General features: G+C 44.1%; 1 protein-coding gene across 1 annotated transcript in view; it reads left to right on the top strand.

Annotated features, from left to right (window-relative positions):
• Positions 1-19,980, top strand: part of LOC139682991 (kinesin-like protein KIF2A) — a 97,257-nt gene that overhangs the window by 62,852 nt on the left and 14,425 nt on the right. Inside the window, exon 16 of the mRNA XM_071577693.1 lies at positions 11,145-11,255. Coding sequence (XP_071433794.1) covers positions 11,145-11,255 — 111 coding nt within the window. The remainder of the gene's footprint in view (positions 1-11,144; positions 11,256-19,980) is intronic.

The raw sequence follows: 19,980 nt of genomic DNA, 5'->3' as shown, positions 1-19,980 counted from the left end.
TCTCTCGTGGGCAAGACTCCAGATGGTACAGGAATGATGATGTCATGTCTGATCCTCTTGAAGGAACCTCCCAGTCATATTCACAAGGAGAGTGAAGTGAGTACCATGACCAGAACTAGGGGGGCCCTGCCTCTAGCCAAGCAGGGGAGAGGGACAATCGGGTTTATTGGTATTGGACTGTGTGGATTCGGTGGCCTGGCACATCAGACCCACAGAAATACAAAGCTTTAGTTGATACTGGCGCACAGTGTACTTTGATGCCCTCGAGATACGTAGGGGCTGAATCTATATTTCTGGGGTGACAGAGGGATCCCAACAGCTGACTGTACTGGAAGCTGAAGTCAGCTTGACGGGGAAGGAATGGCATAGACACCCCATTGTGACTGGTCCAGAGGCCCCATGTATCCTTGGCATAGACTACCTGAGAAGTGGGATTTCAAAGACCCAAAAGGACTTCACTGGGACTTTGGCATAGCTGCTGTGGAGACAGAGGAAATCAGACAGTTGAGCACCTTGCCTGGCCTCTCAGAGGACCCTTCTGCTGTGGGGCTGCTGAAAGTTGAAGAACAATTGGTAACGATGGCCACAGCAACAGAGGACTGTTGGCAATACCGCACCAGCCGAGGCTCTGTGACCCCCATACACAAGATGATTTGTGAGTTGGAGAGCTACGGGGTGGTCAGCAAGACTCGCTCACCCTTTAATACCCCATATGGCCAGTCCATAAGTCCAGTGGAAAGTGGAGGCTGAAGGTGGATTACCATGGCCTCAATAAAGTCACATCCCCACTGAGTGCTGCTGTGCTGGACGTACTGGAGCTTCAGTGTGAGCTGGAGTCCAAGGCAGCCAAGTGGTGCCACCATTGACATTGCCAATGCCTTTTTCTCCATTCCGTTGGCAGCAGAGTGCAGGCCACAGTTTGCTTTCACCTGGAGTGGTGTGCAGTACACCTGGAATTGACTGCCCCAAGGGTGTAAACACAGTACCGCCATCTGTCATGGACTGATCTAGACTGCACTAGAAAAGGATGACGCTCCAGAACATCTACAGTACATCGATGACATCATCGTATGGAGGAACACAGCAGGGGAAGTTTTTGAGAAAGGAAAGAAGATAACCCAGATTCTCCTAAGAGCTGGTTTTGCCATTAAATGAAGTAAGGTCAAGGGACCTGCTCAGGAAATTCAGTTCCTAGGAGTGAAGTGGACAGACAGACGTCGCGAGATTCCAACAGAGGTGATCAACAAAATAGCACCTATGTCCCCACCGACCAGCAAAAAGGAAACACAGGCCTTCCTAGGCACCCTGGGCTTTTGGAGGATGCATATCCCTGAGTACAGTCAGATTATAACTCCTCTTTACCTTGTGACACGGAAGAAAAATGATTTCCAGTGGGGCCCTGAACAACAACAAGCCTTTGAGCAGATTCAACAGGAGATTGCCCATGCAGTAGCCTTTGGGCCAGTCAGGAAAGGACAGGATGTGAGGAATATGCTCTACACTGCAGCTGGGGAGAATAGCCTGTCCTGGAGCCTCTTGCAGAAAGTACCTGGGGAGACCCAAAGACGACCGCTGGGATTCTGGAGTCAGGGATACAAAGGATCTGAAGCCACCTATACCCCAACTGAGAAAGAGATCCTGGCAACTTATGAAGGAGTTCGAGCTGCCTCAGAGGTGATTGGCACTGAGGCACAGCTCCTCCTGGCACCCTGACTACCAGTGCTTGCCTGGATGTTCAAAGGAAAAGCTCCTTCTACCCATCACGCCATGGATGCCACGTGGAGTAAGTGGATCGCTCTGATCATGCCGCGGACCTGGATAGGGTATCCTAATTGTCCTGGGATTTTGGAAATCATCACCAACTGGCCAGAAGGTGAGAGTTTTGGACAATCATATGAGGGAAGAACAGGAGCAGGTGAAACGAGCTGAAGAGGCTCCACCATGTAACCAGCGACCAGAAGAGGAGAAGCGATATGCTCTCTTCACTGATGGTTCCTGCTGAATTGTAGGGACAAACTGGAAATGGAAAGCAGCCGTATGGAGTCCCACACCGCAAGTTGCAGAAGCGACCGAAGGACAAGGTGGATCAAGTCAGGTTGCAGAGCTTAAAGATGTTCAGCTGGCTTTGGATATTGCTGAATGAGAGACTTGGCCCAGAATCTACCTCTACACTGACTCATGGATGGTGGCCAATCCTCTGTGGGGATGGCTTGATCAATGGAGAAAGGCCAGCTGGCAGCGCAAAGGGAAACCCATCTTGGCAGCTGAGATGTTGCAGGACGTTGCTGCCCAGATAGAGAAGCTGCGTTTGAAGGTCCGTCATGTAGATGCTCATGTACCCAAGAGTCAGGCTAATGAAGAGCATTGTAACAACAAGCAGGTGGATCAAGCTTCCAGGATTTAAGTCTCTCAGGTAGGTCTGGATTGGCAGCACAAGGGAGAATTGTTCCTAGCTCGAAGGGCCCATGATGTTTCTGGTCATCAGGGCAGAGATGCTACATGCAGATGGGCTCGCGACCGAGAGGTGGATCTAACCATGGACAGAGTCTCACAGGTTATCCATGACGGTGACACATGTGCTGCCATGAAGCAGGCCAAGTGGGTGAGGCCTCTCTGGTATGGTGGACGGTGGTCGAAATACAGGTATGGGGAAGCCTGGCAAGTTGACTACATCACACTTCCCCAAACACGCCAAGGCAAGCGCTACGTGCTGACCATGGTAGAAACGACCACGGGATGGCTGGAGACATACCCTGTGCCTCACACCACTGCCCAAAATACCATCCTGGGTCTTGAAAAACAAGTCCTGTGGTGACACGCCACCCCAGAGAGAATTGAATATGACAATGTCACCCACTTCAAGAATGGCCTCATAGACACCTGGGCCAGAGAGCACGGCACTGAGTGGGTGTATCGTATCCCCTACCATGCTCCGGCTGCCGGGAAAGTTGAGCGATGTAATGGACTGCTGAAAACAACCTTGAAGGCGTTGGGTGGGGGAACTTTCAAACACTGGAAGCTGCATTTGGCGAAGACCACCTGGTTGGTCAACACCCGGGGCTCCATCAATCGAGCTGGCCCTGCCCAATTAGAACTCTTGAATACTGTGGATGGAGATAAAGTCCCTGTGGTCCATATGAGAGGTATGTTAGGAAAGACTGCTTGGGTTAGTCCCGCCTCAAACAAAGGCAAACCCATACAGGGGGTTGTTTTTGCTCAAGGACCTGGTTGCACTTGGTGGGTAATGCAAAAAGATGGGGAAACACATTGTGTACCACAAGAGGACTGTTGTAGTTTGGAATTGTTATGTAAATTCTCTCCCCTGCCACTAACTCCCCATGCCAGTAGTTAACAAAAAAAGTAGTTAACTGCTGATCACTTGGGTGGGGGCAGGTTTGTCCCTTTTGTTCTTGGGGCCTACACACGGCTGGGAGTTTGGGGTGTGTGTAGGGTTGAGGAGAAGCCGGCTCGCTGCTGCTGCCTGCCCCAGGACTGCTTCTGGCCGCTCGTGTTTCTGCTTCTTGGACAAGGAACACAGGGGGAAGAGACAGAGTTCATCTGAGAGCTCACCACTCGTCTGTCTCGCTGGAGAGGGACTGGAAACTCACTCCGCAGCCAGCCGGGCTGTGACATTGACACTGCCTAAGTATAACTTTCCTCCCAGAGGAAAACCTGCTGGGTTTTGTTGTTTTTTTTTTTTCCTCTCTCTTGTGGTGTTGGGGAAGCGGTTTGCACTAGTCTGTTTACATATATATATATAGCAGTTAAGAACAGTTATCCTTCTTGTATTAAAATTCCTTTTTCTTAAATTTGATAAAGAGTGGCGTGATTATTGTGGAGAAGGCCCCCTCTCCTGCTTGTGGGTAAACATTTTGGTTTTTCCCCTCAAACCGAGACATATTTTTGGTGCCCAAAGTTTGAGGCTTGTAAACAAAGAAGGATAACTGTTCTTGTGGCACCATGTGTGTATTGAGTTTAGGGTTCATCAGGGCCATCCTGTATAATATATTGGCTTTTTGTTGTGTGCTGGTTTAAAGGTGAACCAGCAGAGGAAATGAACTCACCACGAGAGAGAGATTATAAGTCAGACCTAAAATTTAATAATAATATTACAATAGCAAACACTGACACACAAGGGAGATTGCTTTCAACTCACAAAACCCCAGCAGTATAACCCAGTGTCCTGGGGCACAAACCCAAGGGGGTTTGTTTGCCCTTGTGCTGAGACCCCTGTGGTTCCCCCAAGTCCAGAGCAAAAGGAAAAGAAAAACCTGTTGGTGCAGGCGAGGGCTGTGGTCTGGGCGAGAGCGGGGATCTCCTCCTGTCGAGGTCCTGCTGCTGCTCTGGATCCGACGAGAGGTTCCCGAGGTCTTCTTACCCACCCCTTATGTACCCTCAGGGAGCTCTCAGTCCCTCCCCCTGGGCGGGGACTCACACAATGGGTGATTAACTCTGGGAGCCAGGGGGTGTTGAGCTGTTGATGGCCCATTAGCAGCTTCGCCCCCCTCAGGCTGGGTGTGAAGTGATAATGGCTCCCTGGGCAGCTGCTGCTAATGGCCCATTGACCTTGGGGAATGAATAGAGGGGGTGGAATACACAGGTTTGATCACCACCACACAGGGTTAGCTGGTCCCTCCTGCTGAACTAGGACAGCACGGAAGCACAGCTCTTTCTGGCACCTCGACTACCAGTGCTGAAGTGGATGTTGTCAGGACAGGCTGCCTCTACACATCACGCCACTGATGCTACCTGGAGCAAGTGGATTGCCGTGATTACGCAGCGCGCCCGTATGGGAAAACCAAATCGCCCTGGGATCCTGGAAATCATCACGAACTGGCCTGAAGGTGAAAATTTTGGTCTAGCAGATGAAGAGGAAGAGCAGGTGACACGTGCGGAAGAAGCTCCACCATACAATCAATTGCCAAAAGAGGAAATACGCTAGGCCCTCTTCACTGATGGCTCCTGTCACATTGTAGGGACTAATTGCAAATGGAAAGCAGCTGTATGGAGTCCCACCCGACAAGTTGCAGAAGCTACTGAAGGAGAAGGTGGGTCGAGTCAGTTTGCAGAGCTTAAAGCCGTGCAGTTGGCCCTGGACATTGCTGAACGAGAGAAATGGCCAAAGCTTTACCTCTACACTGACTCATGGATGGTGGCCAATGCTCTCTGGGGATGGTTAGACCGATGGAAGAAAACCAATTGGAAACGTAGAGGGAAACCCATCTGGGCTGTCGATATATGGCAAGACATCGCCACCCGAGTAGAGAAGCTGATTGTGAGAGTCCGCCACGTAGATGCACACGTGCCCAAAAATCGAGCCAATGAGGAACATTGCAAAAACCAACAGGCAGACCGAGTTGGACAAGTGAAAGTATCACAGACAGATCTGGACTGGCAGCACAAGGGAGAGCTGTTCCTGGCTCGATGGGCCCATGATGCCTTGGGCCATCAGGGCAGAGATGCCACTTATAAATTGGCATTAGACCGAGGGGTGGATTTAACCATGGACATTATCTCTCAGGTTATTCATGACTATGAGACATGTGCTGCCATTAAGCAGGCTAAGAGAGTGAAGCCCCTGTGGTATGGTGGACGCTGGGATAAGTATAAGTACGGGGAGGCCTGGCAGGTTGACTACATCACACTGCCACAGACCCGCCAAGTCAAGCGCTATGTGCTCACCATGGTGGAAGCAACCACAGGGTGGCTGGAGACACACCCAGTGCCTCACGCCACTGCTTGGAACACCATCCTAGGCCTGGAAAAACAAGTCCTGTGGTGACATGGCACCCCAGAGCGAATTGAGTCAGATAATGGAAATCATTTCAAGAACAGCTTAGTGGCTACCTGGGCGAGAGTGCACGGCATTGACTGGGTGTATCATATCCCCTACCATGCACCAGCTGCCGGGAAAGTTGAACGGTGTAATGGACTGTTGAAAACCACTTTGAAGGCATTGGGTGGAGGGACTTTAAAACACTGGGATCAACACTTAGCAAAGGCTACATGGCTAGTCAACACTAGAGGCTCTGTCAATCAAGCCGGTCCTGCCCAGTCAGAACCCCTTCACACTGTAGATGAAGTCCCCGTAATACACCTGTGTCCTGGGTTGAGCTGGCAAATCACCAACTGTCCAGGACAGAGTGAAAAGGGTTCCTCCTCCCCCCAACCAGCTAAGGGGAAAAGAAGAGGGAGAGAGGAAAAAAAAACTTCCAAAGCCAGGTTTATGCTGAAACTAACTACATGTATTTATACAGAAAAGAGAAAAATTAAGAGGAAACTACAATACAACACACACTTACACAACTTACATATATATAACAAGGAATAACTTCCCACTCCCCAATTAATACAAAGCAAAGTCTGTTACTCTAAATTCATAAGCACTCCAAAAGACACTCAGCAAGAAAGAGAAAGTATAACAACAAAATATTTCTACTTCCCTGAATGCAAACAAAATGCAAGCACAGGCAACAGGAGCAGGGCCTAGCATAGTAGAGGAGCTGCTAGATGTCCTCCTCTTAGTGCAGCCATGATGGAATTAACTAAGCCACTCCCACACACTGGATTTTACACCCTTTGAGATGATGCAGTATGGTATGGAATACAATATTATTGGCTGGAAGAAGTCAGCTGTTAGCTAGCTCAGCCCAGCTTAAATCAGCTGACAATCCTAGGCCTAGCTGAACTTTAAAACCTAAGTTTAGGCCCACCTGGCTAAACCCATAACAACCTGAGAGGTATGCTAGGGAAAACAGTCTGGATTAACCCTGCCTCAGGCAAAGGCAAACCCATTCATGGGATTGTCTTTGCTCAAGGATCTGGTTCCACCTGGTGGGTGATGCAGGAAGATGGAGAGACACAATGTATACCTCAAGGGGAACTTATCTCTGGGTAAACGACTCATATTACTGTATTTGTAAACATTTAAATATTTGAAAGAAAATTTAAGTTTAATGTAGAGTATTGGCATGGAAGAGAATTTAGGGGTGGATAATGTTGTAGTTTGGGATTATTATGTAAATTCTCTCCCCTGCCACTAACTGCCCATGCCAGTAGTTAACAAAAAAATTAGTTAACTGCTGATCACTTGGGTGGGGGCAGGTTTGTCTCTTTTGTTCTTGGGGACTACACACGGCTGGGAGTTGGGGGTGTGTGCGGGGTTGAGGAGAAGCCGGCTCGCTGCTGCTGCCTGCCCCAGGACTGCTTTTTGGCTGCTCGCTGCTGCCTGCCCTGCCCTGGACTGCTTCTGGCTGCTCGTGTTTCCGCTTCTTGGACAAGGAACACAGGGGGAAGAGACAGAGTTCATCTGAGAGCTCACCACTCGTCTGTCTCTCTGGAGAGGGACTGGAAACTCACTCCGCAGCCAGCCGGGCTGTGACATTGACACTGCCTAAGTATAACTTTCCTCCCAGAGGAAAACCTGCTGGGTTTTGTTGTTGTTTTTTTTTCCTCTCTCTTGTGGTGTTGGGGAAGCAGTTTGCACTAGTCTGTTTACATATATATATATATATCAGTTAAGAACAGTTATCCTTCTTGTATTAAAATTCCTTTTTTTTAAATTTGATAAAGAGTGGTGTGATTATTGTGGAGAAGGCCCCCTCTCCCGCTTGTGGGTAAACATTTTGGTTTTTCCCCTCAAACCGAGACAGGGACCTAATTTTGAGTGAAACCAGTCTGTAATGTTTTCTTGTATATACATATATATATATATATATATATATATATATATATATATATATGCATGCTTGTATACAGTTAGAAAAAAAAAAGATATTAATTTGGGAATTACATAGATGGTGTAGAATAAGGGGTGGATAATGTCCTAGTTCAGCAGCCAGGACCAGTTTCTCACTGTGTGGATGTGACCAAAGCTATGTATTCTACACCCGCTATTTATTTCCCAAGAAGTGTTCACAATTGACCATTTGCAGCAGCTGCCCAGGGCACACCCAACTCCTCAGGGTGTGAGCTGGGTTTGAAAGACATCTGTGAGATAAGAGCTGTGATAACTCCCCTCCAGGGAGGCATTTGCACCTTCACACTCAGCCTGAGGGGATGTGTCTGCTAATGGGCCTGCTACAATTCCAAAATAACCCATGACTCACTGACCCATGTGTAACTCCCCGCCCTGGGGGAGGTACTTGGCGTTCCCACCTGGACCGGAGGGTACATAATCTTGGGATTTGAAGACCTTGGGGAACCACTCGTCGGATCCAGAGGAGGACCAGAACCTCGACAGGAGGAGAACCACCACTTTCGACCAGACTGCAACCACCACTCTTCACCAGACTGCAGGCATCATCTGCAGCAACAGGGGTTTTTTTCACTTTGTTTTTGCTTTGGACTCAGAGGAACCACGTGGGGCTCAACACAGGGGCCAGCACCATTGTGTTTGTGCCCCGGGTGCTGGGTTACACTTCTTGGTTCCATGTGTTAAAACCAATTTATCTTTGTGCCATTGTATTTATTGTAATATTGTTATTGAATTGTAACTCTGGCTTATAATCTCTCTTTTGTTGGGTTCGTTTTTCCTGCCCGTTTACCTTTAAACCAGCACACATGTGAAATTCACATTCAACCATCTTTGGACTTTCTGTTTATCAGTTATTCTATAACATTCAGCTGATGAGTTTTTAAATAATCACTTTAGTTAAAGCCAGCTTTCCATTGTATTTGTTCTGTTCTGTATCATGGTGATTTTATTCTGAGCCTATGTTTTAGTTTAGAAGAAACTAAGATATTTATATGGACCAGGAAAAGAGGAGCTTCCCCCAAAGAGTCACCACCGCTTTGGAATTTAGGAGTTTTAATCAGAAAAATTTATAAAAATGCTCAGAGGATAACAGTTCTTAACTACAAATAGATATATATAACCAAAACTAGGACAGAATAAACAACTACACTGTACCCCCCAAAGAAAAGGACAACCCCTTTAAATGAAACTGAATTTTTGTCTTTGGTCTGGTGCAATTATATTCACAGACAGTAGGGGTCACTGCCACGTCCCAACTGGCTGCAAAGTCTTCCAGTAAGACAAAGACGAAAAGGGTGGGGGTGGGGTATTGACCCCTCCAAAGGAGTCACGTGGTAATAGCAGTCACAAGGGTCAAGATGGAACTGTTCTCAAGGCAGAGTAGGCTCTCTCTCCTTGTGCCTTTGTCCTAAGAAAGAGGCGCTGGGAGCTGAGGGTGAGTGGGGTGGTGGTTCTCAGCAACCCCTTACAGCTGAAAATCAGGAAGTCTGCAGCAAAATCCAAAAGGCTTGCTCTCTCTGAAACCCAGGGGTGCATGGAGAAGTTCGAGGGGGAAAGCAGGAAGAACCAAGCTAGGAAAAGGGGCACTCACCAGCTCGGCAAACTAGCTTGCAGTCCCCGCAGCCACTGGAAAAACCAGTGCAAACCCCCTGTCCGTCCTCATCCCCACCATTAAGTTGGAATCTAGAGTCATCAAGCAGTCCTTTCTTCTCAGTCTTGGGACTTCAACAAACCTTTGTGTTGGGAGGGAGAGAAAAATTTCTTCCCAGCCCCCCATCCCACTTTTGTTTTAACCTTTAACAGCCTGTTTAGTTGGTTTATGCTGCTTCATGGTTGCAATGCTTTCTTAGATTATCATGCCACAGTTTGTAGCCTGGCTTTTGGAAGAAGCTGTTTCTAGGAAATTTCAATAGGCCACAAGGATATAGATGCAACATAAGGATTAGCTGAATTACTGTAGAACTATTCATCTAACACAAAAGCCATTCCATCTGTTAGTCCTGATAAAAGCAGAGCTATAATATGAAAAGATTTTGTTGCACAGTTGTTTGAAGAAGTTCTGTGTGTAAACATGTTAAAACTGTACAAAGGAAGCCCCGAATCTCAAGAGGTGCTTGTACACAAAGTATTAAAGCAAAGCCAGAAACTGGAATTAATGATCAAAATATGACAACAACAGCAAAACAAATTTAAATTTGAACTTTTTTCTGTAAGAAGTCATTTATTAGCTGATGTTAGAGCTCTGAGTGGGCAGAAGTGATGTTTAGATTAGTGTGATCTTGGTTTGCACTATTGTACTTAGTTACTGATGAAACTCTATAGTAATTTCTTAATATTTATTTAATTAGCCCTATACCCTTCATGTGAGTGAAAGGGGAGGGAGATGTTTTCCCTGTTCTTCACATGAATGTTTTATAACAGGGAATGACATTTTCAAGTGTTTTCCAATATTGAGTACATCAATACAGAGCTATGCTTACTAGGTTTGCGATCTGTGGAGGCTTTCAGAAATTTTGAGCACCAGTGTTTTCTTCTGAGCTGTAAAAAAAGTCAGTGGTAGAGTGTTGTTTCAGCAAAATGAAAAGTGAGCAATTCAGATCTATAGAAAGCCCTGTGAGACTTAGCTATCAGCCAGAAGCAGCAAAGAGCTCAGCTGCTGCTGGCTGACAGGGAGGAGGTTTGCTCCCCAAGAATTCACATAGTAAGAATTCACAAGACTCTGCAGGTGCATGAAAACAGCCAGGATGAAATAATATAAACATGGGACTTGTGAGAGATAGGCTTTAACCAATTGAAGTATCTGGCGTGGTGGTGTGTAACTCTTTTAGCCAATAAGCTGTAGTCCTAACCCTATATAAACTGTGTGCTTTGTGTAATAAAATGTCTTCACTATGAATCTCATAGATTGTGTGTAGTCCAGTTCCTCCGCCGTTTATTTTTAGTTTACTTTAGTAGAGCTGGAATCAAAGCTACTGCTTTTAACTGATAGAGGTAACATGAGTCACTGTCCACACTTCTGCTGGCAGAGGCTGTAGATCATTCAAGCTTTTGCAGATCATAATCAGAAATAGTTGTTAATCTCGAGATTTAACATCAACAATGATTTTTTTCTGTTGTTGTTGAATACAATATATATAAACATTTTGGATGAGATTTAGAAAGTTTTTAGGCTCCTAAGTCCTTTTTAGGTTCCTACCTCTCTACTGAGCTTGATGAGATGAAAGCCTAACACTTCTTGAATTCAAGCTTACATAACTTCAACATAACTAAGGCATATATTTTCTGATTTTGAATTGCATTTGTATTATATATTTTTCTTTTATATGGATCTTATAAATATGAGTTTTTACTCTGATTTTCTTAAATATAAACCTGTTTGTTCTTTCAGGAGTGCATTAGAGCCTTAGGCCGAAACAAACCTCATACACCATTCAGGGCAAGTAAACTTACTCAGGTGCTAAGAGATTCATTCATAGGAGAAAACTCCCGTACCTGTATGGTAAGTTTGTTTAGTTAGCTGTATGTTTTAACAATTAATTTAAGTTTATACATTAACTGAGACTATATTTGGAGTGAGTTTTTCAGCAGAGTAATTTCAGATAACTTGCTCCCTTCTCATTTGTTATTGACTTTTTTGCTTGTTCTAGTTTTCTAGCTAGACACATAGCTAGAAGCACTTAAGCTTGAGGGTTTTTTTTGTTTGATTGCTTGTTTTAAATAATGTATTAATTATATGAGAATATTGCTTGTTGAATCAGAATTTTGGAAAAAGTGATATAGACTGGAAGTGTAGTGGTGAGTTATGATCTTTAAATGACAAAGGCAAATTTAGAACTGGTATCAAAGTCATCAGAATAAACTGAGCTGTTAAGGGGAGAAGTGATTGGGATAGATGGGATAAATAGTTGTGTACTGTATAAATGTGCATTTGCATGAATCTGAAAAAACAGAATTCTTCTGTCAGATGGTGGAAAGAACAGATAAAAGCACAGATGTTCAGTGGTTTTACTTGTGCATCCTTAGTGTTTCTTCTTATGGAAATGTAAACTCTCTGCAGTGAACATTGACTGTTAGGCTTGTTTGCTGTGGTGAGTTGACCTTGCCTGGCTGCCAGGTGCCGACCAAGCCACTTTATCACTCCTCTCCTCAGCAGGAAAGTGGGGGAAAAAATAAGATGGAAAAGAACCTGCAGGTGAAGATAAAGGCAGTTTAATAAAGCAAAAGCAAAGGTCATGTGCAAAAGCAAAGGAAAACTAAAATGTTTTATTCTCTGCTTCCCATCAGCAGGTAATGTCCAGTCACTTCCTGGGAAGCAGGGCTTCAGCACGCGTAGCAGTTGCTCTGTAAGATGGTCATAATAATGAATGCCCCACTTCCTCCTCCTTTCTCTTAGCTTTTATTGCTGAGCAGACGTCATATGGTATGGAATATCCCTTTGGTCATTTTGGATCATCTGGCCTGGCTATATTCCCTCCTAATATTTTGCCCAGCCCTAGCCTACTGTCCTTTGGGAGTGAGGGGATGGAATGTTGGGGAAAACAGTGCTCAGCAGTAGCCAAAACACTGGTATGTTATCAACACCCTTCTAGCTACCAATGCAAAGCACAATGCTGTGAGGGCTGCTATGGGGAAATGAACTCCATCTCGTCTGGTTACTTTCCACAGGCTCCTTGGAATTAGTCTAGAGGTCACAGAAATCTGCAGACCACAACATGGATACCATGGTGTTAGGGCAGCCTAGTCCTGTGTTTGGATGTTAGGTAGGGTTCTAATATAAAATTGGTGATAAAATAGCCTTTTTGATTAATCTTTTATTTTTCTTTGATTTTCTAAGGAAAACACAGAATTGTTTTCTTTCCACTGAGACATAACTTCAAAAATCATATTCAAGATCAGAAAGCTAAACTGTGCATCTCTAGTCAGTGTATCCACACTGCTGAAGAAGTTTCTGAAAGTTAGCCTGTTGGGAATTTCTCTCTGTACATAGAAGGATTAACATTTGTGAATGTTTCATGAAGTTCTCACCATCACCTTTACCACTCCTTAAAGTGCTAACAAGCTGACTTCATTTTGGTGAAGTTTTTTTATTTAATTATTACTCTTCTCATAGAGTTGATGTAACATTTTTCCTGTTTAAATGCTTAAGATTGGAATTGAAAATAATTCATGAACTGTGGGTGTTTAATTTCCGATAAAATTTGCATTCCTTCCTTTTATATTCAATATAGTCCTAAATTAAGGAAAAATCCCCTCTGAAAGTGAGTGAAAATATGCTTGATTTTTTTTTTATTTTTGCATTCACAGAACTGCAGTCACTTTATAATTAAGAATAAGAAAACCCTTTCATGATGAGATACTACTTTCAAACTCATTCTTCCTGTTACTATTTTATGTAGTTTCTCAGTACTAGGACCATTTGTAACATTCTGGGTTTATCAAGAATTTAATCAGCAATGTTTTTTCTTAAGATACTGATGTAGGAAGAGTAGCACTTGGGTGATTATGGCATACTCTGAATTACGGTTAAAAGGAAGGAGAGAAAGAATAGAAACCTCAAGTGCATCTTTATAGTTGTTCGAATTGAGTTCTTACATTTGCAGCACTTCTTCCTGTGATAACTAGATGAATGCAGAAAAAAAATTGCCTCTAGAGATCTGACAGGTTTTTGAACAATGTATATTGAATTGAGGGAGATGTAGGAGATACCTTAGCCCGGAATTACCTCCAGTCCTCCCCAGTTCCCTGGAAAGAGGAGAGGAGATTTGTACTCCAGTGACCAAGTGGTGAGAAGAGTGGACAATGATCTGCAGCTTCTGGGTCTTCTTTTGCCTCTTTATCAAGAAAATGTATTCAGCCTTCCAGTGGGGTATATGCATTTGGTTCTTTGTCAGAGTGTGCCTGGTTTTTAAGCATGTTCATGGTTAGGTTTTATATCATACACTGACAAAATTTTACTGATGAAACATACAGGTAAAAAAAGGGCATATAGTTATGGTTTATAATAGCTAAAGTTGAACAGTATTTTATTAGGGTGCACTGTCTGCCTGTTTGCAGGAGAGCTATAAAATTAACTGTGGTGCTACAAAGTTCTAAAAATTAATGCAAATATAATTTAATAATGTGTAGTTTCATTTCAGGTTTCTGCAGCTGACTGTAGAGTTCACTGCTATGTTCTCTAGAAGAGTGTCTACTTTATGTGAAGCAAATTAAAGCATAGAAGAAATTTTAAGGAACAATACTGTTATATACTGTTGTGGTGGTTTGACCTTGACTGGCTGCCAGATGCACACCAAAGCTGTTTTATCACTCCCCTCCTCAGCTGGACAAGGGAGAGAAAATAAAATGAAAGGTTCATGGGTTGAGATAAGGACAGGGAAAGGTCATAGAATGTCCTGGATTGGAAGGGGCCTTAAAGCTCATCTAGTTTCAATCCCCCTAACTCCCCTGCCATGGGCAGGGATACTTTTCACTAGACCAGGTTGCTCAGATCCTCATCCAGCCTGACCTTGAACACTTCCAGGGATGGGGATTCCACAACTTCTCTGGGAAACCTGTGCCAGTGCCTCACCACCCTCAAAGTCAAGATTTTCTTCCTAATATCTCATCGTAATGTATCCTCTTTCAGTTTGACTCCATTCCCCCTTGTCCTGTCCCTGCATGCCCTTGTAAAAAGTCCCTCTCCATCTTTCTTGTAGGCTACCTTTAGGTAGTGGAAAGCTGCAATTCTGTCAACCCAAAGCCTTCTCTTTTCCAGGCTGAACAATATCAATTCTCTCGACCTTTTCTCATAGGAGAGGTGCTTTCGACCTGCACATGGCTGTTCTTCAGAGACAACTCTTCACACTCAATCCACTTCTTGATTTAGAGGACAACCCCTCCACCTCTCTTTCCTCCCCTTTCTCTTCTGAACAGCCTGTAGCCTTTGATAGTCGCACTCCAGTCATGGGATTCGTCCCACCAAGTTTCAGTAATAGCAAGGTCATATCTTTCTAGCAGCACAGTGGCTTCCAGCTGAGTGCAACCCAGAACATCAGCTGGGCTGGTGGCTGTGTTGCCTTCCCAGAGGAACATCCCTTAATTTCTTTGAGATAATTCTCTGGTGTTTTCCTATTGGCTTCTGTTACCTCAGAAGTCCCTGTCTTGTCTCCATAAGATTGCAAGTGTGCTTCAGTGTGGCCAGCACATCTGTGAGTCCGTGTCAGAGGGCCCTCACTAACACCCTGCCTCTGTAACCTTTGCCTCTCATCCCACAGCTTGCCAGGGCCAAGTCTGATATTGTCCCCCTCCCCATCACATCTAGTTTAAAGCCCTGCCAATGAGCCCCACTAGTTCCCAAGCAAAGACTCTCCTCCCTCGCTGAGAAAGATGAATCCCATCTGGTGCCAGCATGCCTAGTGCTGCATAGGCCATCCCATTGTCAAAAACCCTAAAATTTTGGCAGTGACGCCAGCTGTGGACACATGTACAAATAGACTGGGCCCATCTGTTTCTTCCAATGTTGTTGCCTTCAACTGGAAGTATAGAGAAGAATATAACTTGTGCCCCAGATCCCCTTACCAACCATCCCGAGGCCCTGAAGGCCTCAGTTACTCACCAATTACCGTCATGGGCAAAACAGACTCAAATTGTGGAAAAAAATTAATTTAATTTATTGCCAATCGAATCAGCTACCATTGTTGCTGACAGTCTCAGCCTTGGCCAGCTGTGGGTCTGTCTTGGAGCCGGCTGGCATTGGCTCTGTCAGACATAGGGGAAGCTTCCAGCAGCTTCTCAAAGAAGCCACCCCTGTAGCCCTCCGACCCCACTAACAAAACCTGGCCTTGAAAACCTAATAAAACTGTACAATACTGTTATATCAAGGTAACATGATAACATTTCCTCAAAAATATTTTAGCCTGTTACAGGCAAAATAAATTGAAGAGATTGAAACATAGAAGTATTGTTTAATTGGAGAATATTATTTATTGAACACGTAAGATACTTAATCAAAATTTTATCTCTTTCAAGATGCTGGTTTTGCTTGTCAATAAGCAGGCATTTATTGTTATAAAATTCCACAACAATACAAAGATTTGATCCAATGTTCTAATGTGCTATTACAGAGTAAGAAATTTTGCAAATATGTGATACTTTTTAATATGGAAAGCATATAAAATGATGTAGTAAAAACTTGTAGTTTTAAATTTCTGAGAGATTTCTGAAACAACCTGGGCTTTTTCCACTTCTTTTCTGATATGCAATCTTTGAATGGGATGTTTGAGTCAAATTTCTTTTGGTAATTTCTACACTTAATTTTTATTTGACTTTGCCTTTTATCATTTATGTAATTTCTTGTTGCAATTTTTAAAGTTACATCTTTAGGCATGGAGCATCACAACTATATAGAAGGCTAATATATGATTCTAAAAATTATTCTTGTGAAATTTAAAAAAAAATCAAAAACTTATTTTGAAAATAACTTCCCTGTGGACAGTTCTGACTAGGATTCATGTAATTCTAAAGAAATCCAGAGACATACAGTCAGCATATTTTTTTAATAATTTTATTAGTCATTGCAATTTTAATGAAGTTCTTGTCCTTAAATACTTTCAAAAACCATTTCATAGAATCATGTTCCCCCAGCGCTGCCAAGCCCACCACTAAACCATGTCTCCAGGTGCCACATCTACATGACTTTTAAATGCCTCCAGGGATGGTGACCCCACCATTGCCCTGAGCAGCCTGTGCCAGGGTTTGAAAATGCTTTCAGTGAACTTTTTCCTAATATCCAATCTAAACCTCCCCTGGTGTAACTTGAGGCTGTTTCCTCTCATCCTATCACTTGACACTTGGGAAAAGAAACCAACACCCACCTCACTATAAACTTCTTTTGGTAGTTGTAGAGAGTGAGAAGGTGCACCAGCCCCGAGCCTCCTTTTCACTAGATTATACACTCCCAGTTCCCTCAGCTGCTCCTTAGAAGATTTGTGCTCTACACCCTTCACCAGCTTCATTGCTGCAATTTGGACATGCTGCAGCACCTCAATGTCTTTCTTGTAGCAAGTGGCCCAAAACTGAACACAGTATTTTAAGTCATTTTTGTAGAGCTACATAGTAGATAATATATCATTATTTGACATTTGCAACGTAGCGTATTAGGTTTGCATGACAAGGTTTTGGTAGCGGGTGGAGTTATAGGGGTGGCTTCTGTGAGAAGCTGCTAGAAGGTTCCCCTATGTCCTATGGATCCAGTGCCAGCTGGCTCCAAGATAGACCTGCCACTGTCCAAGACTGAACCCATCAGCCATGGTGGTAGTGCTTCTGGGATGACAAATTTAAGAAGGAAAAAAGTTATTGCACAGAAGCAATTGCAGAGAGAGGAGAGGCTAGTGAGAATATATGAGAGCAACAATTCTGCAGACACCAATGGTCACTGGAGCAGGAGGGGCAGGAGATTCTTCAGGAGCTGGAATCGAGATTCCTCTGTAGCCCATGGTGAAGACCATGATGAAGCAGGCTGTCCCCCTGCAGCCCATGGAGGATCCACGCTGGAGCAGCCTGTTCCTGAAAGACTGCCACCTGTGGAAAGGGACCCATGCTGGAGCAGTTCATGAAGAACTGCAGCCCTTGGGAAGGACTCACACTGGAGAAGTTTGTAGAGTACTGTCTCCTGTGGGAGGGACCCCATGCTGAAGCAGGGGAAGGAGTCGTCCCCCTAAGGAGGAAGGAGTGGCAGAAAGAACATGTAATGAACTGACCATAACCCCCATTCCCCATCTCCTTGTGCCACTGGGGGGAGGAGGTAGAGAATTGGGAATAAAGTTGAGCTTTGGAAGAAGGCAGGGGTGGGGGGAAAGTGTTTTTAAGATTTGTTTTTGCTTCTCGTTATCCTATTCTGATTTGAGTGGTAATAAATGCAATTAATTTCCCCAAGTTAAGTCTGTTTTGCCTGTGGCGATAATCAGTTTGTGATCTCTCCCTGCCCTTATCTCAACTCATGAGCCTTTCATTATATTTTCTCTCCTCTCTCCAGTTGAGGAGAGGAGTTATAGAGTGGCTTTGATGGGTACCTGGTGTCCAGCCAAGGTCAACCCAACACAGGTAGATACATAGTATAGTCTCATTTTTTAACCAGTACTGCATCCTCTACATGCTGCATTCTTGACATGCTTCAGCCATAGCTGAAGTGCCAAAACCCTCAGCTCTCCAGGGGAAGAAAGTAGGAACTTGGTGACTTCAGTGTCCCAAAAGGACCATTGATCCCACTGTGATGGCTTATAAGCAATGTAGACACATTCAAAATAGGAAGAATGATAATTACAGTTCTTAAGGATACTCCGGCCCATAAATAGTGTTGCTTTTTCCATCCTCATTTGGAATTACAAATGAGGAAGTGAGTGATGGAGAGGTTGTAATCCTCCTGTCCTTCCGGGACTGGACTTGTTGAGACATGAGGATATATGTAGTGTATGTTTCTGTTCAACAGACTGATTCTTATGCATGGGTTGTTGTGCCCTGAAGGGGGTATCATTATGACTGACAGCACCTACAGTGGCACTTCCCTATAGCAGCTGTACCTTATACTTTTCAAAAAGTTGGAGCAGTACCCTGACATTATGACATTTGCCATGTGTGATGTACTCTGAACATTAAACTGATGGAAGAGATGCATGCATCTTTTGTCTTAAATGACTGTTGTAGTTTCGAATTATAATGTAAATTCTCTCCGTGTCACTAACTGCCCATACCATCAGTTAACAAAAAAAGTAGCTAACTGCTACGGGCTTCTTGATCGTTTGGGTGGGGGGCAGACTGTGTCTTTTGTTTTTGGGGACAGTCCAATTTTTTTAGCTCAGCTGAACGCAGGAGCTGGGTGTGTGTGTGTGTGCTGCAGTAGAGGAGAAGCCATTTTCTCCTGCTCCTGGCTGCTGCTGCTGCTGCTGTTTTTTGGTGAGCTGGTTCATTTCTCCTTGCCACGGCCGTTCTCCTGGTTCAGATTGGGGCCCTGGTCACCACTCCAGTCTCACCACCGCCTGCAGTGTTGTGGCCTGCCCGCCCCGGCTGCAGCAGTGACCCGGGAGAGAGAAGGCACAACTGCTTCCCGGGACACACTGCGGCTCTCCGTTTCCAGCTTTCCTTCTTCGTTTGGGACAAGGGACACAGAGGGAGAGACAGAATTCATCTGAGTGCTCACCGCTCGTCTGTCTCGATGGAGAGGGACTGGGAGCTCACCCTGCAGCGAGCCGGGGTGTGATACAGACATTGCCCATAAGTATAACTTTTCTCCAGGAGGAAACCTGCTGGTTTGGAGTTTGTTCTCTTTTGGGTTTTTTTCTTGTGGTGTTGGGGAAGCAGTTTGCTCTGGTCTGTTTACAGTTATATCTATACCTACATATATCTATACCTACATATATATATATATATATATATATATATATATATCAGTTAAGAACAGTTATCCTTCTTATATCCATTTTCTGATTAAAGTTCCTTTTCTTAAATTTGATAAAGAGTGATGTGATTATTGTGGAGGAATCCCCTCCTCTGTTTGTGGGTAAACATTTTGCTTTTTCCCCTCAAACCTAAGACAATGACTTTGGAAGGTTTTTAGGAACTCATAGGGTTTTGTTGATTAGCACTCAGAATGATTTTCAGAGAGACATGGAATCATATGACATTTTTAAATCTACACTTGTATTCATTAATAACTGATGCATAACAGTATTAGAGATTTAAACTTAAGTCTATGTGGTAGCAGGCTCTTTAGACTTTCTAACTCACTCCCACCACATGTTTTTCCTTTCCTCCCAGTAAGAGAAATTCCTCTCGGGATGACTACCTGTGCTTTTGTACAGTAATGTCAGCAGCAGGATGAATGAGAAGATCAGAATTATCTAATATTCATCAGTTTCAGTCTCCTGATGCTGTGCTGCCAAAAAAAATATTAGTTTGTAGGATCATAGAGGTGTTTGTCCTGGGTAAAGCCTTTATGGCTCTCCTGAAAGAAGCATAGATGACAAAATTGAACTACTGAGAGAAGCTAGTGCAAATAATGATGCCACTATTGCCTGATCACAATTATTATTTTTGCTGAGTGCTGAAAAGAAGGCAAGATCTTCAGGGTATTTTATTTACCTGGAAAAGGAAAGACTTATAGATTCCAAATGTTTGATAATAAATGAGCTAATAAGTATTATTTACAGATAATATTCAGTTTAGAAAAAGAATATTTACTTAGGGAAATA

Source organism: Pithys albifrons, chromosome 26, assembly GCF_047495875.1.
Source record: "Pithys albifrons albifrons isolate INPA30051 chromosome 26, PitAlb_v1, whole genome shotgun sequence".
Lineage (NCBI taxonomy): Eukaryota > Metazoa > Chordata > Aves > Passeriformes > Thamnophilidae > Pithys > Pithys albifrons.
Note: the sequence above shows the minus strand (reverse complement) of the source record. Positions and strands in the feature narration are given on the sequence as shown.